The sequence below is a fragment of the Leguminivora glycinivorella genome, chromosome 16 (assembly GCF_023078275.1).
Source record: "Leguminivora glycinivorella isolate SPB_JAAS2020 chromosome 16, LegGlyc_1.1, whole genome shotgun sequence".
Classification (NCBI taxonomy): domain Eukaryota; kingdom Metazoa; phylum Arthropoda; class Insecta; order Lepidoptera; family Tortricidae; genus Leguminivora; species Leguminivora glycinivorella.
The window spans coordinates 13,991,008-14,013,138 of NC_062986.1; the positions used below are offsets into that span (position 1 = coordinate 13,991,008).

General features: G+C 38.1%; 1 protein-coding gene across 1 annotated transcript in view; it reads left to right on the plus strand.

Moving 5' to 3' along the window:
- The window catches only part of LOC125234654 (putative glycerol kinase 5), a 34,483-nt gene that overhangs the window by 5,600 nt on the left and 6,752 nt on the right, over positions 1-22,131 (plus strand). The window contains 8 exon segments of the mRNA XM_048140988.1: positions 6,728-6,817; positions 11,025-11,139; positions 14,664-14,723; positions 14,726-14,865; positions 17,608-17,839; positions 19,344-19,438; positions 20,782-20,930; positions 21,447-21,461. Coding sequence (XP_047996945.1) covers positions 6,728-6,817; positions 11,025-11,139; positions 14,664-14,723; positions 14,726-14,865; positions 17,608-17,839; positions 19,344-19,438; positions 20,782-20,930; positions 21,447-21,461 — 896 coding nt within the window.

A 22,131-nucleotide genomic window follows, 5' to 3' on the forward strand; every position in this document is an offset into this window, starting at 1 on the left:
ACTTGCGGCAAAACACGGTTCGAGCGGCCGGCACCGCCAGTAGGGGTTATATGCTTTTCGTGAATGTAGGCATCACGAAAAGCATATTTCGTCACAGAGGGAACAAATAGACGGACCAGCTGGGATACTAAAACCGGGCAATCTGACTCCCCTTCAAAATACCACATGCAACAGACATCAGCACGACATTACGCCTAACTTCTAACGAGAAGAAACCCAACGTCCCCAAAAGGAATTTTGTTGGGTACAAGAATTGGTAATACCCGTACATTTTTTTATAAAAGAAACGCAAAAATGTTTTTTTGGACCTTTTCGAGCAGCAGGATGTAGGGCGCTTCATGGGGATTCCAAACGGCTGAGGCTGTCTCAAGCTTACTTCTCATGAGGGCAGTATAAAGAAGCTTTATGTCCCTGGGATTGTCAAATTCTTTGGCGTTGCGGACAACAAACCCAAGCCTGCGGTAACAGTCTGCAGCAAGCATTGTTATGTGCTCATGAAAGTTAAGGTGGGAATCTAAAACAACCCCCAAGTCCCGTATCAATGTGACACGGGCGATGGGTTTCCACCCCAGGAGATACTGCCTACACAGGGGACTACGCGCTTTACAAAAAGTAATAACCGCACAGTTGTCAACATTGAACTGAAGTTTCAGAAGTTTGTTTACAAGACTCAATTCATAAACCCGATCAATATCACTTTGTAAAGATTGTAAGTCAGAATCTTCCTGGACCCTGTAAATTAGTTTCAGGTCGTCAGCATAGAGTAGGCATTGCGCATGCTTAGGCACCAAGGCCAGATCATTGACCATAACACCAAAGAGCAGAGGACCCAGAATAGAGCCCTGACTGACCCCGGAACGGGTGGGGTAGGCACTCGACACATAGCATCCGTGCTGCACATATTGCCGTCTATCACGTAGATAACTAGCAAAAAGGCAAAACAGTTTAGGCGAGAAACCAATGCTGCATAATTTGCTTAAGAGTACGTCGTTATCTACGCGATCAAAGGCTTTTTTTAAATCAAAGTACAGCACGTCCACCTGCATCCCTCTATCTAAGTAGCGCGAAACGGAATCAACCAAGGTTAAGAGGCCTTATTCCTAAAGAAGAGCGTTTTTTGCAAAATGTAACATTTTTCATTCAAAACTATATAGAAACTATACTTAAGTGATTATTAAAAAACTGATAATGTTCCTAAAAGAACATATCTTAAGCTAGTTAATCATAATATAATATTTTAAAATATGTCTTTTTATACTTAAAACAAATCAGTTTTTTCGGTAGACGTTTTCAAATTTCGTAGTGGGATCACTCGTTTAGAATCGTGATTGTGCTGTTAAATATGTTATTTGGGGTAATAAATGATCACAATCCTATTTGTTATATCCAGCACGGGAAGCATGGTCGCGCGATAGACGATAAAATATCAGGCCGTCCGGATATCGCACTTACAAATAGTGCGATAGGGACGGCCTGCTATTTTATCGTCTATCGCGCGACCATGCTCCCCGTGCTGTACGAGGTAATCATAGTTTGACATTTTAAGATTTATTTGAAATGGTGGATTTAATAAATAACCTTCCGTATCTTCCCCATTTTTTCGATAAAAAGAGGTTTACATTATGTATTTTTCCTGGGATTCCTGCATTTATTGTAACTCTTAAATAATATTATCCTAAACTAGAACTTCTTGTTGACATATAAGAAAAAAATTATACATATAGGACATACCTTTCTGTCGACAGACATTTTTTTAAAGCACCTAAAATTCGAATAAAATACACTGTGTTGATACGGGCCCGCTCAGTCTGCGCCGAGCGCTCGTAGGTCGTAGACAACGGACTTGCGTTCGATCGTCCGGCGCTCCTTGCTTTCGTAAGTAGCTAGATAGTTCCGAGAAATGCTGTATACTGCGACTTAACAAACCTTGATCCCGTGGGTGGCAAACAGGCATACGGTCTTATATATAGCTGCAACCCCACTGATTTCTAACCTCTCCCTATATCTGGAGAACGGCTAAACCGATTTCGAAGGTCGAAGTGTCTTTGTATAGAGGGAGCGGGGAGACGTGTGGGAAAAATATGGAATCTGGTCTGCGACTCTTGGGTCAAAAAATGTTGGACGGCCTGGCTAAACGGGGGGAGATATTGGGGGGGTGCTCGACCAAATGTCATAGAGGACCCTGGGCAGTTTTTGAGGCCGCCATTTTTTTTTTCAAAATGGCCGACTTGTTTTTTGTCGATTTTTCAAGTTTATCCTAGAGTGCTCAAATTTTGGTCATAGAATCTCTCTAGGGTCTAGATTAGAATGATATAAAAAAAATTTGAAAAATGCTACAAATGGGAAAAAAAATTCCACTTTTTTTGTATGGCAACTTTTAAACCGTAAGAGATAGCCGGGGGGTGCTCGATCAAATGTCATACAGGAGCCCGAGTAGAAAAAAGTTGCATCAAAAAAATTCAAAATGGCCGACTTTTTTTTTCAAGTTGGTCCGAGCGCGCTGAAATTTTGCATGCGGAGAGGTATGGGCCCTTAGAATACAAATGTCAAAAAAATTTTTTCGAAAATCCAAGATGGCCGCCGTTATGGCAAAATAATTTTTTCAAGTATTTTCGCGAGCCCAAAGGGCGAGCTTCAGGGTGGGAGGCCGAAGGCCGACCCCGCGGAGGGCCGCAGGAACGGGGCTCACCTTTAGGCTCCCACCCGGGCCAAATCAAAGTAATTTCACTGCGGGCATAAAGTGCTCCCATACAATTTCCTTACAAAAGTGTCTTAAACAAGCGTAACCGGCGGGCCGAAGGCCCAACGGTAGAGCTTCGGAGCCGAGCGAAGGCCGAAGGCCGAGCTCCGCGTAGGGCCTAAGGCCCGGAGCGTCCCTGATGGACTCGCCGGCGGTCCGGGAAGTTGGAAAAATACTTTCCAACTAAAATATTGATCCTAGCGAAAAATATTAAAGAACCTTTCTTGTAGGAAATATTATGAAGATTAATTCTGTGAAACATTAGTTTTGGCTGTGAGCCACCGATTTCGAGTTATTAACAAAAAACGGCCCATGAAATCTATTCAAAAATACTTTCCAACTAAAATATTGATTCTAGCGAAAAATGTTATAGAACCTTTCTTGTAGGAAATATTATTTAGATTAATTCTGTATAACATTATTTTTGGCTGTGAGCCACCACCGATTTCGAGTTATTAACAAAAAACTGCCCATGAAATCTATTTAAAAATACTTTCCAACTAAAATATTGATCCTAGCGAAAAATCTTATAGAACCTTTCTTGTAGGAAATATCGACTCTTTTATTTTAACCCTAGAATCCATTCGCTAGTTCGTGTTGCAATTCCACACTCGGTTAAAATACAACTTTGCTCCCTTGTATAACAAATAACTATTGCTTGTTTTTAATTATTGCACTGTCAGGAAAATCTAGTTAGTTTATAAATCGCGTGTAATGTCTAATCGGCTAGGAAAACCTTGTTTTTATACCGCGACCTTGATTTACTAGGGGGCCGGTCTCTCTTACCAACGTCATACTATGTTCAATGATTTTGAAACTAAGGATAAATTTATAGAAAATGGCGCGAAATTAAAATGTTGTATGGGACGATAAACAGTATAAATATTCACGATTTTTTTTTATATACTACGTCGGTGGCAAACAAGCATACGGCCCGCCTGATGTAAAGCGGTCACCGTAACCTATGGACGCCTGCAACTCAAACAGTGTCACATGCGCGTTGCCACCCCATTAGAAACTTGTACATTCCCTTTTTAACGCTTTGGGGCTAAAAGTATTGTATAACTAAAATATTGATCCTAGCGAAAAATCTTATAGAACCTTTCTTGTAGAAAATATTATGTAGATTAATTCTGTCTAACATTATTTTTGGCTGTGAGCCACCGTTTTTGAGTTATCAACAAAAAACGGCTCAAATATCTATTTAAAAATACTTTCCAACTAAAAAATTGATCCTAGCGAAAAATATTACAGAACCTTTCTTGTAGGAAATATTATGAAGATTAATTCTATGTAACATTAGTTTTGGCTGTGAGCCACTGATTTCGAGTTATTAACAAAAAACGGCCCATGAAATCTATTTAAAAATAATTTCCAACTAAAATATTGATTCTAGCGAAAAATGTTATAGAACCCTTCTTGTAGGAAATATTATGTAGATTAATTTTGTGTAACATTAGTTTTGGCTGTGAGCCACCGATTTCGAGTTATTAACAAAAAACGGCCCATGTAATCTATTTAAAAATACTTTCCAACTAAAATATTGATTCTAGCGAAAAATGTTATAGAACCTTTCTTGTGGGAAATATTATGTAGATTAATTCTGTTTAACATTATTTTTGGCTGTGAGCCACCGAATTCGAGTTATTAACAAAAAACTGCCCATGAAATGTATTTAAAAATACTTTCCAACTAAAATATTGATTCTAGCGAAAAAACGTATAGAACCTTTCTTGTAGGAAATATTATGTAGATTAATTCTGTCTAACATTATTTTTGGCTGTGAGCCACTGTTTTTGAGTTATCAACAAAAAACGGCCCAAATATCTATTTAAAAATTCTTTCCAACTAAAAAATTGATCCTAGCGAAAAAAGTTATATAACCTTTCTTATAGGAAATTTTATGTAGATATTTTCTGTTTAACATAATTTTTTGCTGTGGGCCACCGTTTACGAGGTATTGACGAAAAACGGAGCATGTAATCGATTAAAAAAAACTTTCGTACTAAATTATCCATTTATATATTGATCCTATCGAAAAAACGTACATAACCTTTCTTGTAGGAAATTTTATGTAGATATTTTCTGTTTAACATATTTTTTTGCTGTGGGCCACCGTTTACGAGTTATTTACGAAAAACTAAAAAATTGACTTTCAAGATCGAATGGCAGGGTACGGACCCCACCTCATGTCATGGCATTATTTTTCCATGGCTATTTAGACCCTCATCTTTCACTGGTAAAAATGACAGACTGCCTCAAGAACCTTTTTTGGAATTTTTTTTTTTACCACTTTGTACCGTTCTGGCACGGTGAAGGACCCGGCCAAATGATCTGGCATAAATACTATGCGACTTCTGAGGAACTCTATTTTCACTTTTTAATAATTCCAGGTTGCCTCAAACACCTTTTTTGGGCCTCAAAAAATTAAATCTTTAAAAATTCATAGCTCGATAAAGCCCCGCTCCCCAGCTGCCAGACTTGCAGACCTGATGTTGGCTATGATCAGAGAAGCATCTGAGCACCTTTCCAGGTTGCCTCAAGGACCTACTCCAAAATCCTGCCAGCTCTTGGACCATATTTTTTTTTGGTTTAATGCTCTAAGAAAACTACTGAAATTATTACTTGTAACATTAAATAATTAATAAAAGAGCTGATTTAAAGTAAATACAAACGAACTGTCTTTATATTTTTCATATATTTGTATACTCAAATGTTACTCGTCCCACCCGTCACAAAGCGCTGTCCCACCCGTCACAAGCATTGAGAAGCAAAATTATTTTTGTTTTACGAGTTATTTGCGTAAATTATACTAATACCTAATCTATATAATATCAGGAATTAAATAAAAAATGGTTGTTTAACAAAAGTTTCGTAGTTTCTTACCAATTGCGAATTGTGTAAGTCAAGTCGGAGAGGAGAGGCACTTTGAAGTCCCACCCGTCACACTTCTTATACCATCAATTTCTCATAATAATAATGACATTTTCATATTTTTTTTGATGGTACAGTACGCATTGATTATTCAAGTAATTGATAATGTCATATTTAATACGCTAATTGTTGCCGTTTGGCAGAAATAAAGCAAAATGTAGGCAAAAAAGAGTATAAATATCCCACCCGTCACAATGGAATGACCCCACTACGAAACCGCTGGAACCATCGTTTCGCCGTGGCCTCAGACACAACTTCAGGAGCAACACGCTGACATATATTACGCACTGCTTCGGCGGCTGAATGGCCAGACTGAAATTCATATAGTAAGCAATGCCTTACATGCACTTTTAATTCGTCCATTTTCTTCCTTATATTAGCTCGGCGACAGCTAGTGAATGACTGACGAGAAACTGTGCGACTCGCCCTTTATATAAATTTCGACCATAGAAGATTCTAGAACTCTCTCAAAAATTTTATGTGGAATTCAATCGATCGCTCATTACTTTCTTACCAACCCAATACATTGTATCTACTTTGTAGCTTCTTACAAAAATAACTTCTGTAGGAACTTGTCTTAATGAATTAAATATAGACATCATTCAAATGTTATTCAATTGTTGTCTATATTTATTGTAGTGAAGCCAAAGAACTTTTTGGGTACCCATAAACAATGTTTAAAGATGAGCTCTGTGTTCTAATTTCATCATCAATATTTCCATAAAATGCATTTTTTTTCGTGATGTACAAACAGTAACTATTGAACATTAGGTACATTCGTCGCAAACAAGCCCTTTGTAGCCCGTTACATACCTCCAACCCTTCTGCATGGTGTTTGGGGTGTCCATGGGCGGCAGTGATTGCTTACCACCAGGCGACCTGTCTGCTCGTTTTCCTCCTATGATCCTATCTCATTAAAAAGAACATGAATTAAGAAAAGGAAACAAAAATTATTATACGCTAGGCTTGAACTGGCGTCTAGTCCTCCTAACCATAGACTACATATACGACTATACCTATACATAATATGCTATAATAGCACATTTTTTTCAGCTGTTCAAGGCCGGCGCATACGTCCTGTATTTAATAATGAGAAGTCAGAAGTTCCGAGCCGGAAGTGTCCTTAAATTCATGAATACACAGGTACGTACTTTCTAAAAATACTAAAACTAGGTTTAATTATGAAGTAGCGAAAACATACAACCCTTCCGGTGTTTCGGGTGTCCGTGAGCGTCGGTGATCTCTTACTATAAGGCGACCTGTCCGATCGTTTGCCTCCTATCTCATTAAAAATAACATGAATATAGAAAAGGAAACAAAAATCCCATTAAAAACATAAATGTGAAAGGAGAGCCAAGTTCAATAATGATATATATGCCTTGCCTTGGTTGTTCACTTCAACGAAAAAAGAAGTCATATCTAAATGGGTGCCAAGTTCAATGATTGTTCCTGAATTTTATTTATAACAACATAAAAATATTATGGGACCGCTTATTAATATTCACTAAGTTTACTGGAATTGCAGGAACGCTTATTAGTATTCACTAAGTTTACTGGAAATTCTAGCGCCATCTAGTAACCCCCTGTTGAATTTTTTTTTTATGTTTTTACTGAACATATAACTTTTCTAAAATGATAAAAATTTACCAATTTCTGATTTTTTTCTATGTATTCACCTCATTACCTATCTTCATGCCTAATTTGAACGTTCTAGGTCATTTGGAACTGGGTAAGAGATTATGTCTATAGGTATCTGATAAAAGGGCGATTTTTGGACTTTATTATCTAAACAACCGTTTGAGATGTGTTTATGAAATTTGGAGCACATATGTATCTCGCAAGTGTCAATATATAAGCCAAATTTGACACGTTTATGTAAAATATATGTAGTTTTTGAGTTATGAGGGGGTCAAAGGTGGCTCCAAATGGTTCGTGTAATATTACACACGGTGCTGCTCGCCAGTTCTTTTACTAGAACTTGGCTTGACACGCTACTGCGTGTCTAGATGATGTACGCTGGACTTGAGATGGCGTCTAGTCTCTGGTTTGCAGATTTGCAGATTCCAATAACTGAACTACATTGAGCGACTCTTACCCCCTTATTCATAAACGTTCACTAAAGTACGTTTAAGTACGTTTGTCCCTTTCCGACGTATTGGTGTGATAGAAAGGGACAAACGAACTTTATCGGCTTGATAGCTTTAGTGTACGTTTATGAATAGTGTACGTGTTATTTAGTGTACGTTTAGTGTATGTTTATGGGGTTACTCTTTAGCGGTAAATTTTTAGAGGCCCGTCTATAGTATCAACACCGTGTCTTGAACTATGTACTGTCAACCAATTATAACTCTAGAACTCTGTCTTATTGAGACCGTATTGTATCTGTCATAGAAGTCACTTCGACATTTACTGTGAAAAGGTTCTACAGTGGCCTAGGATTCAAATTGATTGACTGTACCTTATTTCAACTAATTCAAATATGTTTCACACTGCGCTCCTAGAGAGATAATTACAGTACCTAGTTATATACTTAGAAGAAAAACGATATAATACGGGACTGACAAAGCCCATACAAAAATGCGTACCCCTGAAATGTATGGGCTTTTTAGGCTTAAAACTAGATGGCGCTGTTTCGCAGCCTGGAAGTGGCAAAAAACATATTTTCCCCAAATATTTTGTTTTTATTTTTTATAAGAACAAATGACATAATTCTTTATTTTAATATCATGATATCATGTCAGTTATACATTTGAAAAAAAAAAAAATTGTAGGCATCATCAATGTAGTTAAGATAGTATTTAATAGATGGCGCTAAAAAATGGAGGTACGATTCTTAGTATGAAGATTGTAAATCCTATATAAATAATCCTTGCTTAGAAGTATCTTAGTGATTTAATAAACTGGTTTGTGTATTGTTTAAAGAGGTTTATTACCTTAATGATAACATATGTTCGTAGATATAAGTTCCCTGTCTTATTTAGGGCTTTATCTTAATTGATAAAGTAGATCACAGCTCACATACTAAACTTCATCGTATCTCAAGGCATTAAGACTGATTATCTAACAATGAAAATGTGTTGGATACTACTTCATAAATAATAACTAATTATATGTTTTGATGCGCAAACGCAAGGTTCATTGAAAGGGCATTGAGGACGTCAAAAATATGTATACTTTTATCTTATTACAAGGGGGTAAGATGCGAGATTGAATTACAAATATATGAAATGAATAAGCATTCATTTGTATGTTAATGTTCGTAAATTATGTACAACCTTTTACACCTTTGTTCAGATAAATAGGTACCTGTGCAGTTTTACACTCATGTTTTTAGTTTTGTTTTAAGAGTAGGTATGTTATTTGACAACCACGCGCACAAAAACAACGGAATCTTACTATCTTAAATATTTTAAGTTCCAAGCGCGGATCCAGCTTCGTGCCCAGGGGGGGGGTCACGTGGTAAAGGCCAAGGCCCCCCCCGGGGGGGTCACGTGGTCTATTTGTATGGCCAGCCTAGGCTCCAGGGGGGGGTCATGACCTCCATGACCCCCCCCCTGGATCCGCGCATGTTAAGTTCGCGCCAAAAGCTAGGGGGGCATAAAACCTGACCAGAAATATATGACTACTAGCTTTTACCCGCGGCTTCGCTCGCGTTAGAAAGAGACAAAAAGTAGCCTATGTCACTCTCCATCCCTTCAACTATCTCTACTTAAAAAATCACGACAATTGGTCGCTCCGTTTTGCCGTGAAGGACGGACAAACAAACAGACACACACACTTTCCCATTTATAATATTAGTATGGATTAGTATGGATTGTCAGAAGGGCATGCTGTTATTTTGATGTATGGGTAGACAGTTCAGTATAGTATGAAGAAAATAGTTTCTGCGCGTAATTGGTCAGGCTTTAAAAGGGACGCATGTAGGTATGGGTTATTGTTTCTGAGAACTTTAGTGATTTTTAGTCACCAAACGATTTAGAATAAAAAAACAGTTTTGTACACAAGGTATTAATGAAACTACGTTTGCAAGTAACACTGGCATAACACTCCAGCACAGTTCCAGTATAATGGATTATACTCTGGAATTGCGCACGATCATTTCACAGTCGCTTATGCAACATGAGAAATGCGACAATGATCGCTGTCACAGGTCACAATACAGGCATTGTAATCGAATCTAGCTCAGTGCCTTTGTTAGGTGCACTAGGTGCTGTTCCTGCCAGATTTATAGGAGCGACCGAGGTACCTACTCAAAAATATCTGAATGCCTGGATAATAGGGGCGTGTTCAAATATTTGTGAGTATTACCTTGGATGCTCCGATATATATGTGATTGTGACTGTTAAGTACAAGTGTCATGCACAGGTGGATTGAAATAAAGGGTTTACTGGTGAAATCGAGATAATTTGTCTTTGAAATAACAACATTGTGGAAATTACACATAGTTAGAATTTCAAAAACCTGTTTGCTCAACTTATCGGGTTTCACCAGGAAACCTTCGAATTATCACATTCGCAATTTCGCATATCACTATAAATGTCGAGTAAGGTAGTTGTCAAAGCGGACCCCAGGTTCCCATGAGCCGTGGCAAATGCCGGGATAACGCAAGGCGGCTGATGGCTATGAATGCTGGAGTAGCATGACTCGGAGTGTCGAGTTATTCAGATTCATATATCTAATCAAGTTGAAGCAGGAGTCCTTTGTACACGTACAGGCTTTACTAATTTATTTGTTGACTTCTGTAGAAACATTTTAACAAAATATATTAATCCAGGATATCGTAAATTTTTCTGTGGGATTATTTTTCTGTTGACATCAAAATTAGGTAAATCTGCGCTAGACCCATATAACTAATCGTCTAAATATGTAAAAATATAACTAGTTCTGTGGAATCTAGCATTGATAATATCTAAATAATCGGCTTTCTACACAAACAAAAATAAACGCCTACGTAATCACGCAGGTATTTAATGTATTTTTTTTAATAAAAATCTGATAGTAAAGTTATCATGCTAAGTATATTTTAAATTAAGGTTAAAAATCACTCTTATCAGGCTCAGTCCTCGTTATGTGAGAGACAAATTCTAAGGCTATCTATCCCCTTTTTGTATGTTTTGGCAGGGTGATTTTGCAACAAATTAAAGTAAAAATAATCAAATGTAGGTACACTAGTTCCACCGGGATTCGAACCTGTGACTATTGGAAATAAGAATGCCGATCGAATCGCTTCTGCCGACTAAGCTACCTAGGCCTACCAATGCGTGCATTTTTTGCAAAGTCTTTGTGAAATCTTCTCCATATCTAAGATTTAGTTAAACATCATATTTTTTATACAAATGGTTGTTTTTAGACTACCTTAAGGCTAAGCTGGGCTCTACAGAACATCGCACCACTAAAAGAGGCTGCGAAAAGGGATGACGTCATGTTCGGCACGCTGGATACTTGGTTACTGCACAAATTAACAGGTAATATTACAACCTTTGGCGTATGTTTACAATTTTCTAAGAATTCTTAATTCCCTTTTACCTACTTCTCAACGCAACGGCATCTAAAAGGAACCCATATAATATTTGATTCAAATATTATACCTTGTACTTTTGGCACTTGAAAAAAGTGTAAACAAACCTGAGCTGTCAAATTTGAGGGTTGTTTATTAGGTAACGTTTGGTTCCTGATATTTTTTCTCTATTTAAAAATAATTGAACACACTACTATTTTCTATTTCATTCCACTAATATGTAATTTCGTTTAATTTGACGAAACGTATACACCCTCACGAATACAAACATATCGTCATTACATTTAATGAATATTATTATTTTCTTCAGGGAATCATCAACCAAAAAGTACCTAATATTGCAGAGGTTTAAAACTCATGGTTGCATTTTAATCTGGGTGTAACTCCGGTTTCACATTATCCGATCCGATATCGGATGTCGGAAGGATTTCGATGGAAAAATCCAAGATGGCGCCTGTAATGTATGGGATATCGGTCCTACATCCGATATCGGATCGGATAATGTGAAAACGCACTAACTCTACTAAAATATAAAGGTTCACCTTACGCGATTTTTAATTTTATCTGTCTGACATTTGGCATTGCTTGTTATCAATCATCATCATCTGTTCCGAGTTCGATATTTGTGTTGATGATTGTTATATTTATGTTTTTTAGGGTTCCGTACCAAAAAGGTACAAAAGGAACTCTTATGGCGACGCTCTGTCCGTTTGTATGTCTGTCACATTTCTAAGTATCTTGAGAACTACTTACGCTATCGATTTGAAATTTGGAACAGTTATGAACATTTTAAACCTCTACAAGCTGAAACTATTAATTATATTAATTATAGAAAATGGCCAAAATGGAAGGGGGGCAAACTGTAAATGTCAAGTTACTAGGTCAAGTGGGGTATCGTTAGAAAGAGCTCAAATTGTACATATCAAAACTATTTTTTATAATTTTATTGTAGTGGAAAATAAAAAGAATTATGAAGGAAAATGTAAAAAATAAAATACCATTCCCCCTTTTCTCCCGAATTTTACCAACGAATAATTATGACTTACGAAATATTGGTTTTAAGCTAAATTTTACAGGAAAAGGTTTCTGGCCTTAAAAGGTTCACTATCCCTTGATCTGTCAAATTTGACGGCTCCGGTTTGTTTACACTTTTTTCAAGTGCCAAAAGTACAAGGTATAGTTAAGGCACACATCGGACACTGGCGATAAAATATATGAAAGAGGCGCGTTCCTAGCACACAGTCTAAGCTCGTGTAGGTGAACGCGTACTATGCTTGTATGAATGAAATATGACAGGTTGACTGTTCGCGTTTTTGACAGGGTAACTATGAGGTAACCGAGAGGGGGTGGGCGGCAATTTCAGCGGGGAGCGGGAGTGGCCATACTGTACGATAGTACTCTTTATTATACTGTGGTTAAGGCGAAGTATCGCATTGAATGACGACCGGTCTGGCTCAGTCGTTAGTGACCCTGCCTGCTAAGCCGCGGTCCTGGGTTCGAATCCCGCTAAGGGCATTTATTTGTGTGATGAACACAGATATTTGTTCCTGAGTCATGGATGTTTTCTATGTATAGAAGTATGTATTTATCTATTTAAGTATGTACTTATATCGTCGCTTAGCACCAGCGATTTGCTTAGCACCCATAGTACAAGCTTTGCTTAGTTAGGGCCTAAGTTGATCTGTGTAAGATGTCCCCAATATTTATTTATTATTACGTAATTAGGTAACGCAATTCGGCTAACATTTACTTTATTTTTTATACATTTTCAACAGCCTATGCATTATTAACTAAAGTTATATTTAGATGAGGCTCCAAGAGGATGTTCGGTTGCAAAAATAGCACCAATAATATTTGTGAAGGAGGGGAGGGTGAGGGGGGGGGGGGTGTAAAACTGATTGACAATATCTGTCTATGTAATAAATATATGCCAGATTGAGGTCCGCAAACGGAACTCCACTCAGAGACCGAAATGTTAAGATATTTCAATTATCGAAACTCGCCATCTTTGACTGCTCCCCCTGCTCCCAAATGCAATTTTTTCACTGTACGACCTATTGGTTCGTAGACATTGGACTCTTGTTAGTTACTTAAAATAATAATTATAAAAATATACTCATTAGTTCTTAATCTACAGTGGTTTAAAGTGAACTCCAAAATGAAGCATTTTCGTAAATTTTCCAAAAAATTCTTAGAGAAAGTGTAAGAAATGTTATAGTATGCTATATATTCGTAAATTACTCAATAAGCCCTTTCTTTTGATACCCTACACGGCATGATTGAGTGGGTGACGAATGAAATTTGGAAAGTAATATACTTATATTAATATTGTCTTCTCTGTCTTGTATGAATTTTAAATTCATTATACGCGATTTAATCCGTTTCCATAGTTTTATTTCATTCATAATATATAGTTTTTACGGCGAAACAAAGATATATATTTTTTAAGTTAACAGTAAAAGTAAACAAAATGATTTGTATAGGTAAAATATGCTCGTTACTATAGTCTCCTTAGGTCAAGATCAAGCGAAGTCCTTGACAAAATCCAAAAATATAGTATCAAAACAAACAAAAAATGGCTTCTGTCATGGTAATAAATTTTGCACAAGCATGACTTTTTTAGGGTTCCGTAGTCAACTAGGAACCCTTATAGTTTCGCCATGTCTGTCTGTCCGTCCGTCCGTCCGTCCGTCCGTCCGTCCGTCCGTCCGTCCGTCCGTCCGTCCGCGGATAATCTCAGTAACCGTTAGCACTAGAAAGCTGAAATTTGGTACCAATATAAAGCCCCCTACATATAAAGTGGGGGCTGATATTTTTTTTCATTCCAACCCCAACGTGTGATATATTGTTGGATAGGTATTTAAAAATGAATAAGGGTTTACTAAGATCGTTTTTTGATAATATTTATATTTTCGGAAATAATCGCTCCTAAAGGAAAAAAAAGTGCGTCCCCCCCTCTAACTTTTGAACCATATGTTTAAAAAATATCAAAAAAATCACAAAAGTAGAACTTTATAAAGACTTTCTAGGAAAATTGTTTTGAACTTGATGGGTTCAGTAGTTTTTGAGAAAAATACGGAACCCTACACTGAGCGTGGCCCGACACGCTCTTGGCCGGTTTTTTACTACTTCAAGATTCCGTAGGAGCGTTTGGTTGATTTTTGTATATTTATTACAATTTGGTAATTGTTAGTTTGACTTGACGACTGGTCTGGCCTCGGGCTTAGTGGGGTTATAAAGTAGATGGTTTTTAATGATATGTCTTTATACATATCAATACCCAAGTATTTTATTTCCTTTACTTCTTTCTGTACCACTTTACCTATTTATACATATCTGAAATCACTTTAATACATTTACAAGATTCGCTCTTATAGGCCAACTTACTTCAATATTTGTCTAACTGCTACTTTTTTTTTTTATGGGATAGGAGGCAAACGACTACTTACATCTTTTCTTAATTTACGACAGGAGGCAAGATCCACGTGTCAGACGTCTCATCAGCATCAGCGACAGGCTTCTTCGACCCTTTTGCATGGAATGGGGTGGCTGGGCATTATCACTCTTCAAAATACCGCGCAGTGTACTACCCACTATTGTGGACACTGCGGGGAAACACTTTGGGACCACGACGCCCGATATCTGGGGGCATGCGATACCTATCATAAGCTGTGTAAGTATACGTTCTGTATGGAATAATGCACTACCTACATCTACTATAGTTGATTGCCCGCAATATTATGATGAAAACCTAATTTATCTACTAAATAAACCACAGAACTTAATTTAGATAGAAGATTTGTATGCCGACGCAAAATATTGATGATAAAAAGGCTCTTGATTGTTCATAATTTTTGTGTTTTGCAAGCCTCACGTAACGAATTTTTTATGTTTTGGTTGAAAACTTCCAAAAATTGAGGCCCGAAAGCTGCAAGCTCTAAAGACGGACAAAATTTCACTGAGTTCATTTAAATAGATACGTTTGCTTGATCTATGGTATATATGACATCTGTGATCTAAACAACCTAAATAACTTACATTTAAAAACTTACGTATAAACAAACCTAATTTTGGAGTTCTAATGCATCTCTGCGGCCTTTTCCAAACTTAATGTATTTGCAATTTTTGTTGGAGATCTCAAGGTTAATTTCATACTAATAATTTTATAGCATAAAAATAACTAGGTACGGAATGATTTACAGCCCTATCAGACTTCAGAACGGAGTTAGTAATACATTTCTCCATGAAGGATAAAAACTTGCCTTTCGTCCATTTAAGTACAGTACTATACTATAGTAGAAATAGCTAACTGACATAACGTCATACACGACCATCTAATTGCTGTAAAACGTTACGTAACATACATGACCTGCTCTTTTGCTGGAGGCATAACCTGTTATTTAGACTAGAATACTCCACCATTAAAAGAAATTAATGATTTTAATCATCTTATTTACGTACTATTCTACTCAGAATTAGCAGAAGGTAAGCGGAAGCACGGCGGTCAGCATCTTCGTTATAAGCACGTGCTGAAGCGTCACCTGAATGCGTGTGCTATTGATCCTACACGTTGGGAGGAGCTCGCTGCTAACCGGTCATCTTGGCGGTCTACCATCTTTGAATCCGTTAAGTCGTTTGAGGAAAACCGCCTCGCGACGTTAGACTTACAACGCCAATTACGCAAGGAAAGACCTAAGCCCTCCTACGTGTATACGTACAACACGACCGGTCAATTATACTGCCATAATTGTGACCGAGTCTTTAAAAGTAAATTTGGCTTGGCCAGCCATATAAGAGCTCATATGAGAAAACAACTTTGATTGCTCAGGTCGCCGTCATCGAAATCGATGTGGAGGACTATATATATATTTTTTGGGCTCACTGTAAAAGCTGCTTGAGACCTATACATACCTACAGTGTCTATATTCATCTCGCAAAATGTGTGCATTTCCAATAAAAGGGACCGCTCGTATCACTTAGAAATCTGTTTACTCACGAAGACGCCCTCGATTCCCTGTCTCCGTTCCACACTAATTTGAATAATGAATACAGATTGGCGGGTCGAGTAGCTTCGTGAGTACACAGATGTACACGAACATACAAAGGCATAGTGCACCTTTGCATTTTATTTGTAACTAGCGACCCGCCCCGGCTTCGCACGGGTACTATACCTACATGTAAACCTTCCTCTAGAATCACTCTATCTATTTAAAAAAACCGCATCAAAATCCGTTGCGTAGTTTTAAAGATTTAAGCATACATAGGGACATAGGGACAGAGAAAGCGACTTTGTTTTATACTATGTAGTGATAACTTGTACGCAAATATTTATTATAGGTGTTAGGAGATTCTAATTTAAAAGAGATAGTAGTAGGTCTTAAAACATTTCGTATGCAATTTGACAGCTTTGGCTATCAAACATTTGTTTGATTCGGTTTTAAAAGTACATATTAGGGGATCATTTATGTGTTAGGCTTCCCTTTTCTGTAGTCAGTCAAAGCAAAGAACATTCTTGCCAAACATAGCTGTGAAAGCGTCTCCTCCTTCTCGGATTAGTTAAACATATACTCTGTGAACCAAGTCTGTCAGTAAATAAGAACAAAGAAAACTATATGTATCCTTTTCTTTAGGGTGCTAGAGAAAAGGATACCCTGACAGACTTGTTTGACAGAATATAAAACATTGCATTACTTACCGTCTTCTAACCTCCCGGTTCTAATCACACGCCGCCATATGACAAACAACGATGTATTCATTTACTATCTCGTATCCTCTTGAAGCCACTACCCAGACTTAATCCTAGGTTTTTTTTTTTAACTTCTGATTAGCAGAAACGTCTGCAATCGATGCCACTAGGCTTAGAAGTTAAAAAAAAAATTTAGCATGGTTAGCGCATCGTAACTGGTGAATTTCTAATATGACTTGGAACTCCGGTTGCCGTTTAAGAAGTTTAACACTCTTACGGTAGATGTCGCTACGGGTCCCATTGACTTTAGTAGTGGAAAATTTCGCTGGCTTGGTTGAAGTCTTGGTGGCTCAGTTGGCAGAGCGCTGGAGTATCGATCCAGAGGGCGTGAGTTTTCTAAGCCTAGTGGCATCGATTGCAGACGTTTCTGCTAATCAGAAGTTAAAAAAAAATTTAGCATGGTTAGCGCATCGTAACTGGTGAATTTCTAATATGACTTGGAACTCCGGTTGCCGTTTAAGAAGTTTAACACTCTTACGGTAGATGTCGCTACGGGTCCCATTGACCTTAGTAGTGGAAAATTTCGCTGGCTTGGTTGAAGTCTTGGTGGCTCAGTTGGCAGAGCGCTGGAGTATCGATCCAGAGGCCGTGAGTTCAAGTCTCACCCAAGGCAGACATTTTCCACTTTTAAATTTAATCCTAGGTTTCAATGTATTAAACTGTCCACAGATGGCTGACCAGACAGCATCAATGTGGGGTTCCTGCTGTTTCGAAGTGGGAGACGTGAAGCTCACCATGGGAACGGGGACCTTTTTCAATATAAACACGGGTTCCGTGCCCCACGCCAATGTGGCCGGATTGTACCCTATCGTTGGCTGGAGGCTGGGGGATGAACTGGTGTACTCTGCTGAAGGCTCGAATAATGATACTGCGTCTATTATCAAATGGGCTCAGAATTTGGGTAAGTAACTTAGGTAAAGATTGCTTTAATCAAAGACATATGTAACTCCGTATAGACGGATAAAGTCTAAGAAAAAAACGTACCTCAAAACCATACAGAAAAAGGTACGGTGACCTAGATGGCGAGACACCTTTGGGGGACGCTCGGCTAGATGGCGCTAATATTAAATTTTGACATTTTAACACATATCAAGCTAAGAATATGGACCAAATTGTCAAAACTGAGGTTCAAAAGTTTTAAGCCTGTGTCGAGATATGGTAGTCTATGCACTGTGATTACACATTTTACTTTGACAGTAATAATAATAATTAATAATTAACTAATAATTTCTAATAATTTTTTCTTTTAATTTCTATTTTAAGATGCATGCCTTTTATCTTTTGTTTTATCTACCATGTATGTTGTGGGAATGAATAAAGTTCTTATCTATCTATCTATCTATCTAATACTCGATTCTCTTTGCTTTTATATGATAAGGGGTTGTTGATAGTCAGAATTCCTTCAAAAAAAGTGCGTGGACTCATCCGCACTTTTCTTGATGTCGATTACGACGTAAGGACCGAAACCCAATTCGTCCGAAACATGACATAAAGGAAATAACTTGTCACCTGACTTATCAATGAAATAAAACTTGTCCAACCCACTTTTAACCTTTTCATTGTCAACTGACACGCATGGTTACAGTATACCATGAATCTTCATTCGTTTCGATAAGGTTTACAACGGCGCGTTTTATGTAATAGGTGTTCATATTATTAGGAAAATTGCCTTTACTATTTGTTGCACTTGAGCATTGTTTTTGAACATAATTTCGAACTGTAAACAATACAGTTACTGAACATTGAACAATGTAACGTACTCGTACAAATGCATCATATGCATAACAGTAACAGTACCACAACAGTGTGCGTAGCCAAACGCTCGCGATAATATCTCTTTCGTAGCTATCTATTTCTATCGCTCTTGTGTATTGGCGCGACTGAGCCAGACTACATTTCTGCGGCGTTTTGGTGGCGTTTCGCGTTGCAGAAATGCCATTATGCCGCGGGGCCAGTCTTGTTTATGAAATAAAGTACAAAAAACCGAGTAACACGCGGGTGTGATTCATTTCTTATTCTACAAACATGTTACATGACGCTTATTGTTATTTTAATCCTTACCTAGTATTTTCGCAATACGTTGATTTTTTGATAGAAGTTTCACTCGCTGTGTATTTTCATTTTCACAATTCGCTGAGGAAGAGTTTGTTAAATTTTGATGCTACTTCACACGTTCTGAATCGATGAATTTTTACGACGTATATTTTCTTTGCATTTTTATTTTTTGCCTACTTTTGTGTCTCACTGCTGGGCAAAGACCTCCCCTTTCTTCCGCCACTGAACACGGTTTGCGGCACGGCTCCGGCCAGTCGCTATAAAATACGTCGAGGTCATACCGCCATCTCTTTTTTGGTCCGCCTCTTGATTTTACTATCTCTTTAAATAAGTAATTTCTTTGCTTCCAGGTCTATTTGACAATCCTCAAGATTCAGCGAGTATTGCTGAATCGGTCCCAGACACTGATGGGGTCTACTTTATACCGGCATTCAGTGGATTAGGGGTAAGAATAAACATTCATTTGGATGCTATTTAACTAAGCGATGAATAAATATTGGTTGAATTCGTTGAGTGGGAATTGAACCCAGGACCACTGGATGCTAACCCAGTGCTTAAATTTATTTTAAAGAATAAACTTGTTATACATACTAACATCAAACCACCATCTATCTAATATTATTTTCCCCTCACCAGCTCGGAAACACGTGTTTTGTCCTTTAATACCAGCGGGTAAAAACGCATTTTATCCACTAGTGGGTAAAGTAATTTGACCTTGAATAAAGTCAAATTAACTGCTTTAAAATTGATAAAAGTAGGTGAATCTAGTAATAAAGATGACTTACCACCTGTGGAACTACTGGAATCAGTGATAAACGCATTTTTTGCGTTGTAGTTTCCTCGCTATAGTGAGGGGAAAAGTTTTGTGTTACACTCGGGTGCAAATGTATTTTACTTCTCGTGTGTTAATTTTAACTCGCAAGTTCAGGATTCTATTCTCGAACTACTCGCTTCGCTCGTGGTTCAACTATAGAATCCTTTCACTTGCTCGTTTTTTAATTCCACACTCGGCGTTAAAATACAACTTTGCCCCCTTGTATAACAAATAACTATTAGGACCTTGTGACTCTGGCAGTCTTATACTATTAGTTGGTTTAAAGAGACGAGTTTACTCAATATATTTTTTAAACAATCGCACTCTTACGGCTCAGCCACGACATTGGTCTAAGCGCGACAGCTGTGAGCGGCGGCCATACATTGGAGCGAGACACAGCGATGGGACTTTTCATTCGCACGTATGCTGCTCACCGCTGTCGCGCTTAGACCAATGTCGTGGCTGGGCCGTTAGGGTTTCCCAAACCTATCGACGCGGAATTGGTTCTAACCGATCAAAAATCGCAGGTTAGTATGAAGACGCCTACACGTCGTGGTCGCTGAACGCATGCATTCAAACGTGATCGTGGTCAAACGTCGCTAGATACAAAAAAAAGCTATTAGCTATGACCTATCGGCTATAAAAACGAACAAAAGGTTATCACGAGACACGGCGATGTTTATAGCTACTCGCCCAACGGTGAGTTTTCAATATCGCCTTATCTTTTTTATTTGCACGGGATTATCTTTTGTTCGTTTTTATAGCCGATAGCTCATTGCTTACTAGCTCGCGGTGGGACCAGTGCCTTAGGCAATGTACGCATGTTCATACTAATGAGCGATTTTTGGTCGGAGAAAGCCCACGCGTCGATAAATTTGGAGAGAATAATATTATTTTCCTAATAACTGGAAAAAGTTTTACAATACCCCCATTTGAAATGTTACCATTAAAAATGTCCACTTTATCATTTACAGGCGCCATACAACGACGGCTCAGCAGCATCAGGCTTCGTCGGCATGAAACCCTCAACCACTAAAGCTCATCTAGTGAGGGCAGTGTTAGAGTCCCTCGCCTTCCGGATAGCGCAGTTGTATTACTGCGTGCGAGAGGAGAACAACTATCATTTGAAATATAGCCCTTCAATATTATCAGTCACTACTTTTAAAAAATCTATTCACGCGCAGTCTTTGCATTCCATACATACTACAAATTGACAGACGAAGATATTTGACGATATGCAGGGCCCATTTTGGTGTATAAAGTGTTAGTATAAGTTGTAAAGGTATTGCCCATATGGTAGGAATTGTTAAAGCTCACCCAGTGAGGGCATTGTTAGAATCACTCGCCTTCCGAATAGCACAGTTGTATTACAGCGTGTTGTGGAGGAAAGAAGGCTATGTGACGAAGCCTGGTTTAATGCTTTAGATAGTAAAAGGTGTCGCAGAAAACAAACTGAGACTGGAACCTCAGGTGGCATCAGTTTTCTCTGCCAAAAATATGGCAGAACGTGCCGCTCGCGAATCGGTCTCCACAGTCATCAAACCCGTTGTCGAAGCAGCATTGCGTAAATCGTCTGCGATAGACGCAAAGGCCTGTGGTGGTGTGGTGATTTCTGCGTGCGAAAGGAGAACAACTATCTGTTCAATATTATCAGGTATAAACGACTAATGTCCAATTGTTTCGCAACCAAGAACCCGCTTGGTAGGCACTCGTGAAGTTTGCTTAGATAGCCGGATAACCCACTGCAAGCGGGTTATATCGTCACTACTTTGAAAAAATCTCGTATCTCACGCCGCTCCTCAAAGTTAAAACGCAGTAATTCTATATGCATTCCATACATACTTACTACAATTTTCTTTTCATTGACAGACGAAGATACAAGTTTTTTTAAAAGTAGTGACGATATGACGTAGTGCGCCATTTTTTGTCTGGCAGTGAATGTGTTGGAATTTGCGATTTTGTTCCTTTACCAAGAACTTGTAAGAGTGACGTTCTCGCGCTACTCTTTGCGCTGTCGCACTGTTGATGTTGATGTTACCCTCTCCCTCTACCTCACTGTTATTAGGCACCATAAAGACGGGTTCGACGCTACCTGCAACGTATATATTTTGTAGCAGCGATACGCGCATATTTTCTTCATTAAATGATAAATATCAGATGATACTTACTCTAAAATTGAAGGCATGTTTACAAAAACAACATAACTAACATTTTTTGCGGATTTGAGTTTTTGGTATCATAGCATTCGTCTAAGCAGGATCTATACGTAGAGCAAAAGATAGTGTCCAAAAATGACCCTAATTGTCCACACTCAGTCCCCAAAA